The sequence below is a fragment of the Pristiophorus japonicus genome, chromosome 12 (assembly GCF_044704955.1).
Source record: "Pristiophorus japonicus isolate sPriJap1 chromosome 12, sPriJap1.hap1, whole genome shotgun sequence".
In the NCBI taxonomy this organism is placed as follows: domain Eukaryota; kingdom Metazoa; phylum Chordata; class Chondrichthyes; family Pristiophoridae; genus Pristiophorus; species Pristiophorus japonicus.
In genome coordinates, this window is record NC_091988.1 from 196,217,049 (window position 1) to 196,235,135 (window position 18,087).

The window sequence follows — 18,087 nt, forward strand, 5'->3', positions numbered from 1 at the left end:
ATGCTGTTTTTCCTTTTCTAATATTTTACGGTAACAATTAGAATTGGAACCAACAGTGCATTTACTCATGCAGATGATGCACTTTTCGATCTCTGCTAACCAGGTTATGCATCCTTTGAAGAACAGTGGAGGTTTCATGTTTTGTCCATTCCTATCAGACAGGAATGTTGAAGAATGTAAGCTAATTGTTTGTGATAATCCAATCAGGGAGCCTACTAGGATAGGCAAACCAGTTTCACCGTTGGCTCATTTGAGTCTTTGATGTGCTCGAGAGTTTTGCTTGTGAAGGTACTACAGGTTGAGCGTCCGGAGTTCCAGAATACGGACATCGGGGTTGTCCGGAAACCAGAAAATGTTCTGAAATCCGGACTCGGCCACCCGACCTCGGCTTGCCCCGACCCCTCCCCCCCCCCTCCCCCCCCTCCCCCCCCCCCCCCCCCCCCCCTTTCCTTGGCCTGACCACCCGCCCCACCTCGGCCATCCAACTTCCCTCCCCTACCTACCTACTTCGGCCCAGGCAAAGACGTTCTGGAATGGCCTCGTTCCCGAGGTTTCCGGATTTCGGACATCACACCTGTATTAAAAATAAATCTTACTTTTGTACTGCCATGTTGATTTCAAGCAAAAGGGGGCATATAACACAGGGTGAAGTTGAGGTGTTTTTGTTTTCCTATCTCTCTGTTTCTGCTATATCTGTCTCATGTAAAACCTTTCATCACCAGTAATGCACAGTCTTAACTTTCATTGTTTTGAAATAGGTGCTGTAAGTTAAGTGAAATATTATAATCTATATAAATTTGCTATTTTTATACTTCTGTTAATCCTCTTAAACTTTTGGTAGATTTCAGCCTGCGTCATATGTCCTGTTGTTCTGTAAATGTGATCATTTATTCTGATTTGGAAGGGATCAGAAGTACCGTCTGATGCCTGTATCCTTTCTAGTAAATGTTCCAATGGAGGAAAAGTGTTCGTGGTTCATCCTGCAGCTTCCTATCCCAGTTACCTTATGCACGAGGTCACGTTTTAATTCATAAGCGCAGTGAACTTGTGTCTTGGGCACAAGCAAAAAAAGGTTAGGAATGAGGCCAAATCAAACCCCCGACTGATGAACCGCCCGCAAGTGAAAGCCACCAGGGAGAGAAAAGGACTCTAAGGCGTTCGCTGCTGGCCCCGAGGGACGCTTCGCAGGAGCAATCTCTCCATCCCTGTGTCGAGAATTTCGGGTTTTCCAACCTTCAATTCAAATCAACGAAGTGCAGCGGGGATCTCCTTATCAATGACGGACCGCAACTTCAGGATTTCCGCGTGCATCAAATCCCGAAATTGCGGTTAGTTTCAAAGGCGGAATGACAGCGAATGCTGCCAGTTTGTTGTCGTCCAGACCCCAGATTCCGGGATGATATATTTCATGTAATGGTTCCTCACCTATTACTGCTAAACCCATCCAGTTGCCTATACACAGTTAACAAATGCAATTTAGAATATAAGTATTTCAACTCGCCCATAAAATTGCCCAACCCCTATTGAAAATGCATCTTTTAAGTTTTGCATTCTGAAGCCTAACCTCTGTCAGTCACGGGGCTTGGGTTGGTTTGCAGGCGGTTGTCTGCACTCCTGCTGCAGGCTTTCCAGCCATCCTGATGCAACCCAAGTAATGCTGCAGGAAATCCACTTTTAATTTGTGTATTTTAAAGATAGAGCCTATCACTGCCCTCCTGGAGGAGTGCCTGCGTGCTGCCTGCCCAGATTCATGTCCTTTCTGGCCCCAGTTTGAATCAGCTGCCCTTTTTTCTCTCCTGCATTATGAGGGCTATGGTATTTTGCTCCTGCTCATGTGTTTACTGACAAACACCTTTAGATGCTGTGGCTAAACATAGTATCACAAAATACAGTTGATTAATCCAGTGATCCAGAACTAAACTCAGCAAGTCACAACAACAACTTGCACTTGTATCGTGTCTAAAAATGCCCCAATGTGCCTCACAGGAGCATTACCAAACAAAACTTGGCATTAAGCGATGTTGGGACTTTACATTAAAATGGAGTACTCTGCCATTGACGGCAGCCAGTCATTTCTTGTGTTTCCTGTCTCAAGCATTTCAACATGGTGACAGTGCAGTTGCTTAGGGCAACATTTGGTCGGAATACAATTTTTTTGTAACACCCAGGGGAGGGAGAAACTGTTGCCTTCAGTTTGTTCATGTTTTGGAGATGCATTTTGACAGCGGTGCGTTATGGGCTGTGACAGATGTGAAGCAGTTGAAGGTTTGTTTTCCTGTACAGGTGTTTTGCTGTGAAATTCCTTCTCTCGGAGGCTTAGTTGAATCAGAAGTTGCACGAAATACAGATTAATAATAGTATTAATTAGAATAGTAATAAAATGTAAAAAGAAATCCTGTTACCTACACACAACCAGTTCACTAAGGCCTAGAAATTCAGGTCATTTGCGCCTCCCATTAGCACCCCCAGGGAATGCGGGGCGAAAGTTAAAGCGGAGGTGTGCTCAAAATAAGATTTGCTGACCTGCACCCTGTTGGCACTTCGAAAGTGGGGTTCATGCTGCGATTGGTTAGCCTGGCACTCTGCTTGAATGCCAAGCTGTTGGCATGGCACCCCTGCTACCTGGTGGTCCAAGCAGGATGCTTTTTTTTGTTGCAGAGAATGCAACCTGGATCCTTCCCTTTTAATTAAGGGAAGAGCCCCTCCTACACGGCCCAGCACATAGCGCTGTGCCCAACCATCTCCCACTTTATTTTGCGCTCCACTTCCTTTCGGGGGCCGTAACCCCAATTTCCCGCGAGAGGAGAGACCTCTGCGCCGGGCGCAAAGACTGTCGCCTCGCAAATGGGGCGATACCGAATTTTTCCCTGTAAATTTCTGTAAGGGTTATATATTGGTCAACAACCATCACAGCGTTCAAATGAGTTCAAACATCCAATTACGGTGTAATACTTCTATTATAGTGAGACCTATAGCTGCACTTCTACGCATAAAGAAATAGAGTGGGTAGATAAATGCAGCTGCCTCCATTCTGGCAGGTGCGCTCGATGCATGTTTATATCGATGCCAAAGTGAAACCGCCGAGGTAGCTTTAATGTACGTGGGCAGTGAATCAGGTGGGTTACTGATTGTGGACCATTTCAGTGTCATTCTAAATTCTGATATGCTGTGTAACCTGCTGCCATTCAGTCTTTTCTAGAATTGTGCGTGTAAAAGCTTTATGAATAAGCTGCCATCACAGCTAAGGCACGAGTAGGGACGCTGCAGTTGTCCTTGGCACTGCAGGGCTAGGAAGGGAAGGACTGGGGGGAGGATTCAGCCAGGGTCCCGGGTCCCTGGTCCTGATCGCTATCCAGCGCACTCTACTGGAAAGTGCATGGGTGTTGGCCGTCAGTTAAGGACAGGATTGGATTGCCTGTGGTGCTTTCTATGGTCCACTAACTCTCGGGCACTCGGTGTCTAAGCTTGCAACGAAGCACTGGGCACTTGGATGAAGTATCGAGGGAGCTGCCAGTACCCATGCAGAGCAGTAACCCAGCAAGAATCATTCCTTTAGGAGAGATGGGGTGGAAATTGGGGGGCTGGGGGAATAAATTGCTGCCGATTCTCCAATTTTAATTATCTCAATTACTTGCCACTCGTCAGATGAAAAAGGCCTTCACGCCCCATATTCACAAGATCTGTTTCCAATTTGTGTTTTTATCTGTGATCAGTTACGGCTGATAGACTGGGGCCTGGCGGAGTTCTACCATCCTGGGCAGGAGTACAACGTCCGAGTGGCTTCCAGGTACTTCAAGGGACCTGAACTACTTGTAGATTATCAGGTGAGGAAAAACAACATTTTTTGAATTGTAAGCTCTTGTGTCCTGAATTAATTTTCACTGACCATTCTATAGTATTGGTAGATTGCAATCTCGCTACTTGCAGTTTAGTGAATTTTCTATTTTAATACTGATGTAAATTATTTTGGTGTCCATTGTTAATTTGAACAAGTCGATTGCAGTTTTGGAATATGGTATAATGAATTCCTTCTTACATTTTTGAGTTTTAACACACAACATTTTCCTTGGGTTCAATGTCATAAGCCACCCTGTAGGCGAAGTCACTTGCTCTCCGCAGCCAATAACTTGGCAAGTGTGGTAAACGTGGGTTGAACAGAGAACCCTTGGTACAGTGTTCTCTGCTTACTGGATACATCACATGCCACAATGAGGTTTCATCAACTGATGAAAGTAAAGATCATGAGACAACATCTTAGACAATTAAAATACTAGTCCGATTTGTTCAACTGTAAACTGATGATTCAACCATTGATTTAAACACTTCCAAACTCTACTGTGCTTTCAGAATATTTGTAGAACACTTGTGTTTTGTGATTCTAAAAGCTTGAAATTTGGAAGCTGCATGCTTAGCTTGCCGTTTAAATTTTACAGTAATTAAGTGCAGTATTTGAGGGCAGACTTGAGATGGTGGGTTTGGAGACTCTCTTCTTTTAGAAGCTGGGTTCTAATCCAGCTTGGACTGATGAGATCCAAGTTCTGTCGGCTTTCATGGTAAGAGCACCAAAATAGAATGAGTTATCACAGCCAGTTTAGGTTCGAACACCTCTCTTAGTTCTGGACAGGAATTAAGCAAGCTTGTTTGATAAATAATCTCTCTCAGCCCGTCACAACCTTTTGTATCTTTTATCGGTGCTTCTATGGTCTAACTCCTCTGAACTTTGTTGAAATCAGGACCCCGTACAGTTTCCTACTCTTAACGTGCTCTTTCCTAGGAACTCTATGTGAAGCTCCTTGGCAGGCTTTTAAAACCCATACTTGGTGTGACCCAGTCATTAGTTCCTGATCTACATTACGTTTCCCACATTACAACAGTGATTACACTCCAAAAGTACTTCATTGGCTGTAATGCAATTTGAGACATCCGGTGGTCATGAAAGGCGCTATATAAATCCCTAAGTCTTTCTTACTACTTCCTCTTTTTTTTTTAATCCCCTCAACTCAGCCTTGACCTTCACTTCAGTTTCTCAATGTCAAAAAAATACTTTGGTGAAAATGGTGTCTAACGCTCCGGGTTTTCTTGCTAATCCTCCTGGAAACCGAGATATTGAGATTGGTGAATTTGCGGCTGTGGATATGCTCTGCTGACGGCTCCTTTTTATAATTGAGGATTCGATTTGGTTGTTTCTGCTCTTGGGGATTATAGGGGGCAGTGAAGTTTTTCAGACCGTTGAGTTAGAAAGTGTTTTGGGTGTTGTCTGTTCCTCGGTCTGACAACGGGTGTACATCCAAATCAGCAAACTATTTATTTTTCCTTCTATCCCCAAAAGCTTCGGGTCTTGCTTGTGTGTTCCTTGTACTCTGAAATAAGATGTTTGAATCATACCATGGTATTATACAGCACAGAAGAAGGCCATGTGGCCCATCGTGCCTGTAGCAGCTCTTTAGAAGAGTGATCCAATTAGTCCCACTCCCCTGCTCTTTACCCCGCCACTAGAATTTTTTCCCTTTCAAGTATATATCCAATTCTCTTTTGAAAGTTACAATGCATCTGCTTCCACCACCCTTTCAGGCAGTGCTTTTCTGATATCAACTCGCGGCGTAAAATAAATTCTCCTCATCTCTATTAGAAACACAGTAATTCTCTAAGCATTTGGAGAGAGAAAAGGCAGGTTGATCTGGGGTGTAAACCTTTCGCCAGACTGACAAACTGTCTACCCCCAAAATGCTTTTTTTTACTCCGTCACGCTCTAGCCACTGCCCCAGGAGCAGAAATCAGCCAATCAGATTACTCAATTATAGAAGAACCTGTCAGCAAAACTTATCCTTTACTGCAAATTCCCCAACTGCAACAACATCTTGCGCTTACAGCAGGTCAGCCACATCTTTATACCTTTATCTGAGCAAAACAGCAGCTGAGAATCTGACCTGGATTTAATAGGTGTTTTCCCATAAGCTGGAATTAATTTGTCAAAGCTGGACTTGCCTGGACTGAACAAAGATTTATCTATCATAGAATCACACGCTACAGAAGGAGACCGTTCGGCCCATCGTGCCTGTGCCAGCTCTTTGAAAGAGCGATCCAATTAGTCCCACTCCCCCCACTCTTTCCTCATGGCCCTGCAATTTTTTTCCCTTTCAAGTATTTATCTGATTCCTTTTCGAAATTTACTACTGCATCCGTTTCCTCCACCCTTTCAGAGAGTGCATTCCAGATCGTCATAACTTACCGCGTAATAAAACCACCTCCTTTTCGTAGCTCTTCATATTTTTGAACACCCCTGTCAAATCTCCCCTTAACCCTCTTTGCTCTAAGGAGAGCAATTCCAGCTTCTCTCATCTCTCCACATAACACAAGTCCTTCATCCCTGGTAACAATCTGGTAAACTCCTCTGCACCCTCCAAGGCCGTGACATCCTTCCTAAAGTGTGGTGCCTAGAATTGGACACACTACTCCAGCTGAGGCCTAACCAGTGATTTATAAAGTTTTAACGTCACTTTCTTGCTTGTGTACTCTCTGCCTCTATTTATACAGCCAGGGATCCGGTATGTTTTTCTAACAGCCTTATCAACTTGTCCTGTCACCTTCAACATTTTTGTCACAGCTTCTTTCAGAAAGAGAACTTTTTGCAGATATTAAAGCTCTTCCTCCCACCCTAATTTCCCCCTCCTCCGGTTCAGAGACAGACTCTGTTCCAAGGCAGTCTTTGGGAAGCTCATCAATGTGAGTGAAATTCTTCAGGAGAGGAGGGTGGCAATAACTTGAGGGTTTTCAGAAGCCTATTACACCATTATTTAATTCTGTTCACTATTGTGATGGATATAAGATACCTAAAACTAAAGACTTAAATTGTGATTTCCTGGGATGTGGCCATCAGCTGCTCCTGCATCATTGATAACCACAACTTCTCAGGCCGTCCCTCGAATCGAGGATGACCCACTTCCACACCAAAAAGGGATGAGTTCACAGGTGTTTCAATGAAGGACCTGATATTCCAGGTCCAAAGCTACATATTGAAGGGTGGAAGAGCCGTTGCACACACCTACCACTCACTGTTATCATTGGTAACAGTGACACCCTGGCCACCGTGCTCTGTACAAGCTGTAGCATGAAGTGCTAGGACAAGTAGAAACACAAAATAATCATTCTGATTTCCTGGGTACGAGCTATTCTTAATCTTGAGATGCTAAGAATGTTGAGCAGGCAGAGGGAGAAGTGCTGTCTTTAATGTAAAACGGCTCCTTCAGTCCTGCATGGATTTTCTACTCTGGAAATCCCTTGCCTCTAAGTCAAGTGCACTGCAGTGCTGAGGCTACGGCCCATGTGGAGAGATGGGGCAACAGCAAGTAACATCACTGAGATGCTTTCACACCGCGTCTAGCTGCTAATTCGCGAGATCTGTAAGCAGTGTGCCACGGGAGTGTTGGTGGAGGGCGACGGCAGGGCAGGTGCAGAATGTCTTTCAGCAGTTGCGAAGGGGGCGAATACTTTTTAAAGAAAGGAAGACTTGCATTTCTAGCGCCTTTCACGACCACCGGACATCAAAAAGCGCTTTACAGCCAATTAAATACTTTGGCGTGTAGTCACTGTTGTAATGTGGGAAATGCGGCAACCAACTTTCGCACAGCAAGCTCCCACAAACACCAATGTGATAAAGACCAGATCATCTGTTGTAATAATGTTGATTGAGGGATAAATATTGGCCAGGCCTCCGGGGATAACTTCCCTGCACTTCTTCAAAATAGTGCCATGGAATAGTGCCATTGGTTGTAATCTACCAAAATTCCCTGGATTCTGGGGAGGTCCCAGCGGATTGGAAAATTGCAAATGTAACGCCCCTATTTAAAAAAGGAGGCAGACAGAAAGCAGGAAACTATAGACCAGTTAGCCTAACATCTGTCACTGGGGAAAATGCTGGAGTCCATTATTATGGAATCAGTAGCAGGACATTTGGAAAAGCATGATTCAATCAAGCAGAGTCAGCATGGTTTTATGAAGGGGAAATCATGTTTGACAAATTTGCAGGAATTCTTTGAGGATGTAACGAGCAGGGTGGATAAGGGGGAACCAGTGGATGTGGTGTATTTGGATTTCCAGAAGGCATTTGATAAGGTGCCACATAAAAGGTTACTGCAAAAGATAAAAGTTCACGGGGTTGGGGGTAATATATTAACATGGATAGAGAATTGGCTGACAGAAAACAGAGAGTCGGGATAAATGGGTCATTTTCCGGTTGGCAAACAATAACTGGTGGGGTGCCGCAGGGATTGGTGCTGGGGCCTCAACTATTTACAATCTATATTAATGACTTGGATGAAGGGACCGAGTGTAATGTAGCCAAGTTTGCTGCTGATACAAAGATGGATGGGAAAGCAAATTGTGAGGAGGGCACAAGAAATCTGCAAAGGGATATAGACAGACTAAGTGGGCAAAAATGTGACAGATGGAGTATAATGTAGGAAAATGTGAGGTTATTCACTTTGGCAGAAAAAACAGAAAAGCAAATTATAATTTAAATGGAGAAAAATTGCAAAGTGCTGCAGTACAGAGGGACCTGGGGGTCCTTGTACATGAAACACAAAAAGTTAGTATGCAGGTACAGCAAATAATCAGGAAGAAAAATGGAATGTTGGCCTTTATTGCAAGGGGGATGGAGTATAAAAGCAGAGAAGTCCTGCTACAATTGTACAGGGTATTGGTGAGGCCACACCTAGAGTACTCCGTACAGTTTTGGTCTCCGTATTTAAGGAAGGATATACTTGCGTTGGAGGCTGTTCAGAGAAGGTTCATTAGGTTGATTCCAGAGATGAGGTGTTTTGACTTATGAAGATAGGTTGGGCCTATACTCATTGGAGTTCAGAAGAATGAGAAGTGATCTTATCAAACCATATAAGATCATGAGGAGGCCCAACAAGGTGGATGCAGAGAGGATATTTCCACTCATAGGGGAAACTAAAACTAGGGGGCATAGTCTCAAAATAAGGGGCAGCCCATTTAAAACGGAGATGAGGAGGAAGGTTGTAAATCTGTGGAGGCTGGGTCATTGAATATAGACAGATTTTTGAGCGATAAGGGAATAAAGGGTTATGGGGATCGGGCGGGACATGGAGCTGAGTCCATGATCAGATCAGCCATGATATTAAATGGCGGAGTAGGCTCGAGGGGCCAAATGGCCAACTCCTGCTCCTATTTCTTATGTTCTTGCGTCCACCTGAGAGAGCAGACAGGGCCTTGGTTTAATGCCTCATCCAAAAGACGGCACCTCTGACAGTACAGCACTCCCTCAGTACTGCACTGGAGTGTCAGCCTAGATTTTTGTGCTCAAGTTCCTGGAATGGGGCTTGAACCCACAACCTTCTGACTCAGGCAAGTGTGCTGCCCAATGAACCACAGCTGATATTTTAAGCAGTGATGTTCAGACTTTTCTTTGCGAGTACAAATATTGAGACCTTTTTTTTAAAAAGGTGACGGTGCCAGTTACCTAATGGAGAACTGGTATTGCAGTGTTTTTAGAAACATAGAAACATAGAAAATAGGTGCAGGAGTAGGCCATTCAGCCCTTCTAGCCTGCACCGCCATTCAATGAGTTCATGGCTGAACATGAAACTTCAGTACCCCCTTCCTGCTTTCTCGCCATAACCCTTGATCCCCCGAGTAGTAAGGACTTCATCTAACTCCCTTTTGAATATATTTAGTGAATTGGCCTCAACTACTTTCTGTGGTAGAGAATTCCACAGGTTCACCACTCTCTGGGTGAAGAAGTTTCTCCTCATCTCGGTCCTAAATGGCTTACCCCTTATCCTCAGACTGTGACCCCTGGTTCTGGACTTCCCCAACATTGGGAACATTCTTTCTGCATCTAACCTGTCTAAACCCGTCAGAATTTTAAACGTTTCTATGAGATCCCCTCTCATTCTTCTGAACTCCAGTGAATACAAGCCCAGTTGATCCAATCTTTCTTGATAGGTCAGTCCCGCCATCCCGGGAATCAGTCTGGTGAACCTTCGCTGCACTCCCTCAATAGCAAGAATGTCCTTCCTCAAGTTAGGAGACCAAAACTGTACACAATACTCCAGGTGTGGCCTCACCAAGGCCCTGTACAACTGTAGCAACACCTCCCTGCCCCTGTATTCAAATCCCCTCGCTATGAAGGCCAACATGCCATTTGCTTTCTTAACCGCCTGCTGTACCTGCATGCCAACCTTCAATGACTGATGTACCATGACACCCAGGTCTCGTTGCACCTCCCCTTTTCCTAATCTGTCACCATTCAGATAATAGTCTGTCTCTCTGTTTTTACCACCAAAGTGGATAACCTCACATTTATCCACATTATACTTCATCTGCCATGCATTTGCCCACTCACCTAACCTATCCAAGTCACTCTGCAGCCTCATAGCATCCTCCTCGCAGCTCACACTGCCACCCAACTTCGTGTCATCCGCAAATTTGGAGATACTACATTTAATCCCCTCGTCTAAATCATTAATGTACAATGTAAACAGCTGGGGCCCCAGCACAGAACCTTGCGGTACCCCACTAGTCACTGCCTGCCATTCTGAAAAGTACCCATTTACTCCTACTCTTTGCTTCCTGTCTGACAACCAGTTCTCAATCCACGTCAGCACACTACCCCCAATCCCATGTGCTTTAACTTTGCACATTAATTTGTTGTGTGGGACCTTGTCGAAAGCCTTCTGAAAGTCCAAATATACCACATCAACTGGTTCTCCCTTGTCCACTCTACTGGAAACATCCTCAAAAAATTCCAGAAGATTTGTCAAGCATGATTTCCCTTTCACAAATCCATGCTGACTTGGACCTATCATGTCACCATTTTCCAGATGCACTGCTATGACATCCTTGATAATTGATTCCATCATTTTACCCACTACTGAGGTCAGGCTGACCGGTCTATAATTCCCTGTTTTCTCTCTCCCTCCTTTTTTAAAAAGTGGGGTTACATTGGCTACCCTCCACTCCATAGGAACTGATCCAGAGTCAATGGAATGTTGGAAAATGACTGTCAATGCATCCGCTATTTCCAAGGCCACCTCCTTAAGTACTCTAGGATGCAATCCATCAGGCCCTGGGGATTTATCGGCCTTCAATCCCATCAATTTCCCCAAAACAATTTCCCGACTAATAAAGATTTCCCTCAGTTCCCCCTCCTTACTAGACCCTCTGACCCCTTTTATATCCGGAAGGTTGTTTGTATCCTCCTTAGTGAATACCGAACCAAAGTACTTGTTCAATTGGTCCGCCATTTCTTTGTTCCCCGTTATGACTTCCCCTGATTCTGACTGCAGTGGACCTACGTTTGTCTTCACCAACCTTTTTCTCTTTACATACCTATAGAAACCTTTGCAATCCGCCTTAATGTTCCCTGCAAGCTTCTTCTCGTACTCCATTTTCCCTGTCCTAATCAAACCCTTTGTCCTCCTCTGCTGAGTTCTAAATTTCGCCCAGTCCCCAGGTTCGCTGCTATTTCTGGCCAATTTGTATGCCACTTCCTTGGCTTTAATACTATCCCTGATTTCCCTAGATAGCCACGGTTGAGCCACCTTCCCCTTTTTATTTTTACGCCAGACAGGAATGTACAATTGTTGTACTTCATCCATGCGGTCTCTAAATGTCTGCCATTGCCCATCCACAGTCAACCCCCTAAGTATCATTCGCCAATCTATCCTAGCCAATTCTCGCCTCATACCTTCAAAGTTACCCTTCTTTAAGTTCTGGACCATGGTCTCTGAAATTACTGTTTCATTCTCCATCCTAATGCAGAATTCCACCATATTATGGTCACTCTTCCCCAAGGGGCCTCGCACAATGAGATTGCTAATTAATCCTCTCTCATTACACAACACCCAGTCTAAGATGGCCTCCCCCCTAGTTGGTTCCTCAACATATTGGTCTAGAAAACCATCCCTTATGCACTCCAGGAAATCCTCCTCCACCGTATTGCTTCCAGTTTGGCTAGCCCAATCTATGTGCATATTAAAGTCACCCATTATAACTGCTACACCTTTATTGCATGCACCCCTAATTTCCTGTTTGATGCCCTCCCCAACATCCCTATTACTGTTTGGAGGTCTGTACACAACTCCTACTAACGTTTTTTGCCCTTTGGTGTTCTGCAGCTCTACCCATATAGATTCCACATCATCCAAGCTAATGTCTTTCCTAACTATTGCATTAATCTCCTCTTTAACCAGCAATGCTACCCCACCTCCTTTTCCTTTTATTCTATCCTTCCTGAAAAAACTCTGACCTCCAGAGATCACAGTTTGAAACCTTTAACTTTAGATATGAAATGTTGGCGAAAAACTGCTTTAGATTATTTTACTGAATTCTGTTGTATTATCTCTCGGCTATTATAAAGGGAAATGGCATTCAAAACCTCATTCTCGCCATTCCTGTAACAAAAAACAGATCCTGGGCTGCATTTCTTTTCAGCATTTTTTAAGCATAAAACACAAATAAACTGCAGCAGGGTAAATCTACCTCCTTTCATAACCTTCAGTATTATTCAATTCAATACACACTTGTATGTCCAATGGTTAGGATTTCCGCCCAAGTTCTGATAGGACAAGAGGAGATCTCGATGTGAAAGAGTTGATTTGAACTGGATTAGAAGAAAATGTATCAAAGTGTGTCGGCATTAGCTCTTGTCTTAGTTCTGGATTCACTTTGTACTCCGGGAGTTGAGCCCAAAACCTCTGCTGACATTCAGAGGAAGTACTGCACTGTCGGAGGTGTCGTCTTTCAGATGAGGCGTTAAACTGAGGTTCTGTCTGATCTCTGAAATCCGCATAAAAGATCGCATTACGCTATTCAAAGAAGCTTGGGGTTATTCTCTTAGTGTCCTGGCCAGTGTTTATCTTGTGCCACCTTGGCTAACACCACTGAAACATTTCATTGGTCATTTATTTCATTACTGTTTATGGAACCTTGCTGTGTGCAAATTGGCTGCCACATTTCCTCTGGCAACTATTAAAGTCCTCCAAATCCATGGAGTATTTTACATTGCTGTTGTACTCTGTCTGTGCCTTTAGTGTTTTGAAATTCTTCTGAAAGTTTTATATATAATATATCATGCTCTCCTTTATAAGTGGTGCAGTTTCATTTCCAGCTCCTTGAAGATTTTGTTTGTTTTATTGTAGATGTATGATTATAGTCTAGACATGTGGAGTTTAGGATGCATGCTGGCCAGCATGATCTTCAGAAAAGAGCCCTTCTTCCATGGCCATGACAATTACGATCAGGTAAGAGTGCTCACCTTGCCTGTTTTTAAAATACAATTCATCGCCACCTCCTTGCCTTTGAACAAGGCAGTCTAACAACAGACTTCTAGCGATGGCATCAGTACCAGTCCACCTGCCCTCTGCCTTGTGGGGTGACTGTCATATAGAATGGTTCCAGCACAGAAGGAGGCCATTCGGCCCGTCGAGCCCGTGCCGGCTCTCTGCAAGAGCACCTCAGCTAGTCCCACTCCCCTGCCCTTGTAGCCCAGTAAATAAATTTATTTCGGGTACTTATCCAACTCCCTTCTGAAAGCCGCAATTGAGTCTGCCTCCACCACCCTTTCAGGCAGCGCATTCCAGATCCTAACCACCCACTGTTTTTTTTTTTTCTTCTTGTATGTCTTCCTTCCTCCCCAATCGAGATTGACAAGTGTGCTTCAGTAGAACTTTTTCAAGCTCCATGCTCCTCACTGAAATTCACTACATGTAGTCGTTGTGACATTACGCTTTAAAGGGTCTCCACTGTGCCTTTTGCAGAATGTTGTTTATATTTCGCCACACAGCAATCCCCAGCCAGACAACAGGAGGTTTCTACCTCTGTGCAGTAGGCTCCGACAAAGCACGAGGCTTGCCATTGCTTTAAATAGGAACATGGGAGTTGGCCATTGAGATATATTCACAGAGCACAGCACACACAGCTTCCTAACCTGGCAGGCAGCTCTCTCGGAAGTCTCCGGAAATCTGCCTGGGCTGTTTATTATTAACCCTGCACTTGCAGTACACAATACGTCCACATCCACAGTGTGGGGCTCCGAACATTACAAGCTTACAGACATTACACTTCTCCCTCCTTAATGAAGAAGCCATCATAACAAACATCAAACATAACTTTCATGTTTATACATAACACAGGATATAAACTTATTTTTTTCCCCCCTATATTTACAAATTTAACTTTACCACTTGTTTTCTGTTTTGAAGAGGATACCTTCGCTCTCGAACAGAACCTTCCAAACATGGTGTCGAATCTAAACTCATTCGAGGCTCATCCTGAGGAATGTTTTCCTCTACGGAATTTCCTTGATTTTCATTTGAACTCACTCTAACTTCAGGCTGTTTGTTTTCCTGACTCGGACTCAGACTTTCATTCTGATTCTCTCCTGGATTTGTTTCCAGTACATTGGATTTAGGATTTGCTACTGGTGTATCAAACTATCTGATGAGTCAGAAATAATTGAATCATTTCCACCTTCAACTCCTTCCATGTCTGTAGGTAAAATATGGTCAATATGAACAAACCTAACCTGTCCATTATCAAACACCTTTACCAAATATGTGCGAGGACCACATCTTCACCACTCTTCCTGGTAACCACTTTAACCATTTATGGTGATGGTTCTTCACTCTCCTTCTGGTTTAATTTCACACTTCTCTCTTTTACTCTACCTCTATCATGATTCTCTTTCTGTCTTAATTGTGTCTCTTCTATGGACTGTGCCAAATTTGGCTTTAACAATGAGAATCTGGTTCGTGGCTGTCGTTTGAGAAACAACTCTGCTGGTGTTCTACCAGTAGTTGTCTGAGGAGTATTTCGATATGTAATCAAAAAATTAGCCAATTTGTGATCCAATGACAACTGTCGTTTCCTTGGATTTGGATCTAACATTTGTTTTATAAGGGCACGTTTTACAATTTGTACAGTGCGCTCAGCTGCACCATTCGAAGCAGGATGGTATGTTTCTCACCATTTTTGCTCGTGAATTGTGCAAATTCTTCTGAACGAAATTGTGGTCCATTATCCGAAACAATTTCTTCAGGGAGGCCAAATGAAGAAAATAATTTTCGTAAAATGTTCAATGTTTTACTTGTTATTTTCCACATTGGAAACACCTCAACCCACTTCGAATGGCTATCCATCACAATTGTTGTCCTTCTAACTCAGCAAAATCAATATGTAGCCTTTGCCACACCCTGGGAGGCCATTTCCATGGTTGTAATGGTACTGGTGGTGGTTACTTGCTTACCGATTGACATGTCGTACACTGACTCACGATGTACTCTATATCTTTATCAAGACCTGGCCACCATAAATAACTACGTGTAAAACTCTTGGTCAAGCACATTCCCAGGTGCTGGTCATGGTCTCCTAATAATTTGGACCTGAATTTATTTGGTATAACCATTCTTGCACCCCACATGATACAATCTTTATCGACTGATAATTCATTCCTACGAATGAAGAATGGATGTGTATCTTTGTCTGTTCCCTGGTTTGCAATATACTCATACACCTTTGACATCACTGGGTCACGTTTGGTTGCTCAACCAATCTCTTCAGCTGTGACTGGCAGTTCATCAATGTGTAACTTGTGATGGTGAAGGCAATCTAGACATTGCATCAGCATTACTGTGACCAGCTGATCGTCTGTATTCAATATCGTATGTATATGCTGACAAAATCAAAGCCCATCTCTGCATTCGGGCTGCAGCTAATGTTGGAACTGGGGACTTTGGATGGAGGATTGCTGTTGGGGGCTTATGATCTGTAACGATGGTAAACTTATGACCATACAAGTATTTATGAAACTTCTTGACCCCAAAAATGAATGCCAAAGCTTCCCTTTCAATTTGCACATAATTACTCTCGCTGGCACTGAGAGTGCGTGAAGCAAAAGCAATTGGTCTCTCCTCCCCACTACTTAATACATGAGAGATTACTGCCCCAACTCCATACAGAGAGGCATCACATGCTAGCTTAATCTCCTTAGATATGTCATAGTGAACTAACATGGTGCTTTCTACCACTTTGCTTTTACACTCCTTGAATGCTGTATCGCATTCTTTTGACCACTTCCAATGGACCTGTTTTTTCAAAAGTTCATTCAGTGGATGTAATACTGTAGCCAAATTTGGTAGGAACTTCCCATAATAGTTCAAAAGACCCAAGAATGAACGAAGTTCAGTGACATTCCTGGGAGTGGTGCATTTCTGATCGCATCCAATTTTTCCATGGTTGGATGTAAACCATCTTTGTCTACTCTGTACCCCAAGTACTCCACTGAGTTTTTTTAAATAACTCTCACTTACGAGCAGACATTCGTACTCTGTGCTTCTCTAGCCGTTTGAGGACTTCATTCAATATTTTGTTATGAATTTGCCTATTTGGTGCTGAAATTAGTATGTCATCCAAATAACATACTACCCCTTCAATACCTTGCAAAATCTGGTTCACCACCCCTTGGAATATGGCAGGGGCGGAAGACACTCCAAACGGTAGCCTATTAAGTTGATATAGGCCTAAATGAGTATTTATGGTCAAACATGACTTGGACTCCTCATCTAGTTCAAGCTGTAAGTAGGCATTCGTAAGATCCAGTTTTGAGAAGATCTGACCACCTGTCAGTGTTGTGAACAAATCTTCTATATGCGGCATTGTATTGGGGACATTACCCTCTAGAATCTGGTTTACGGTTACTTTATAATCACCACACAATCTTACCTTACCATCAGACTTAGGTACAACAACAATGGGTGTAGTCCAATTACATCGATCTATCTTACATATAATGTTCTCCGTCTCTAGTCTTTTGAGTTCTTGCTCAACTTTCTCGAGTGCATATGGTACGGAACGTGGCTTGTAGTAAACCGATCTAGCGTCCTTCTGTACCCTGACACTTGCTTTGAAGCCTTGGATCGGACTGCCCGTTTTGCAGAACACCTTCGGATACTTCTTGATAACCTCATCCGTTGATGAAAATCTCGCTTCCTCACAGAAAATCTTACTCCAATCCAGCTTCAGTGAGCTCAGCCAATTTCTTCCTAGTAAGGCAGGCTTGTCTCCTTTCACTACTATTAGAGGCAAGTTCTGAAATTGATCTTTATATTTCACCGGTACGGTGATACGACCTACCACAGGAATATTCTCTCCCTTGTAGCCTCGCAGCTCTATCTTGGATTTCTCCAGTCGGAAATCACGCAATTTGTCGCGATATAGTGACTCCGGTATTACACTCATGGATGCACACGTGTCAATTTCCATTGGTATCTTGAATCCCGCAACATCTACGTGGATTTTGGTGCTTTCCGAATCACTGTCCATTAACCTCGTGCTCCTGATGACGTGTAACTCTAACATCTCCTCGTCCTGTTGTTGTTCTTCCATGCTATGTCGTCTCTTGGGATTTCTACTCATAGCTTTGAACGCTGGACTCATAGCTTTAAAAACTGGTTTACCCTTCAGTCGGCATGCCTTCGCAAGATGCCCAGTCTTCCTGCAGAAGAAACACTCTGCCTTCACGTATGGATAACTTTGAGCAATGTGTTGTCCCAGGCACCTATAGCACGACTTCGACGCTCTGTTAGAATTTCCAGTTTGAGACTTTCGGCCATGGCCGTCTTTTACTTTGAACCTGCAGGTGATTTACCTCGGTTGACTGATGACCATAATCATTATTTCATTCTCGGGAATATTGTTTCATCGACCTCACTGTCTGACAAGCAATCTCAAAAGTCAAGTCATCCGACGTCAATAACTTCCTTCTGATCGCAACATTTTTCACCCCACAAACAAAACGATCCCGTAATATTCGGTTTTGAAAGTTTCCAAAATTGCAGTGCATCGATAGCTTTTTTAATGCTACGATGTAATCACAGCCTTTTGATTCTGAATCCCGAAACAATAGCTTTCAGCAATTTCTAACGGTTTGGCATTAATAGTGCTGCTCCAGCTTCGTTAAAATCTCTTAAGCGTTGTGTCCTTTGGCTCGTCGGGCACAAGCAGATTTACAAGGGTGTCATATAATGCCGGACCCGCCTCCGATAAGAAGATCGCTTTCTTACGTTC

General features: G+C 43.6%; 1 protein-coding gene across 2 annotated transcripts in view; it reads left to right on the top strand.

The window, feature by feature from the left end:
* The window catches only part of LOC139277637 (casein kinase II subunit alpha), a 121,321-nt gene that overhangs the window by 93,414 nt on the left and 9,820 nt on the right, over positions 1–18,087 (top strand). For both annotated transcript variants that reach the window (XM_070896380.1, XM_070896378.1), the window contains 2 exons: positions 3,714–3,824; positions 13,164–13,265. In XM_070896380.1, the coding sequence (XP_070752481.1) occupies positions 3,714–3,824; positions 13,164–13,265 (213 nt within the window). The remainder of the gene's footprint in view (positions 1–3,713; positions 3,825–13,163; positions 13,266–18,087) is intronic.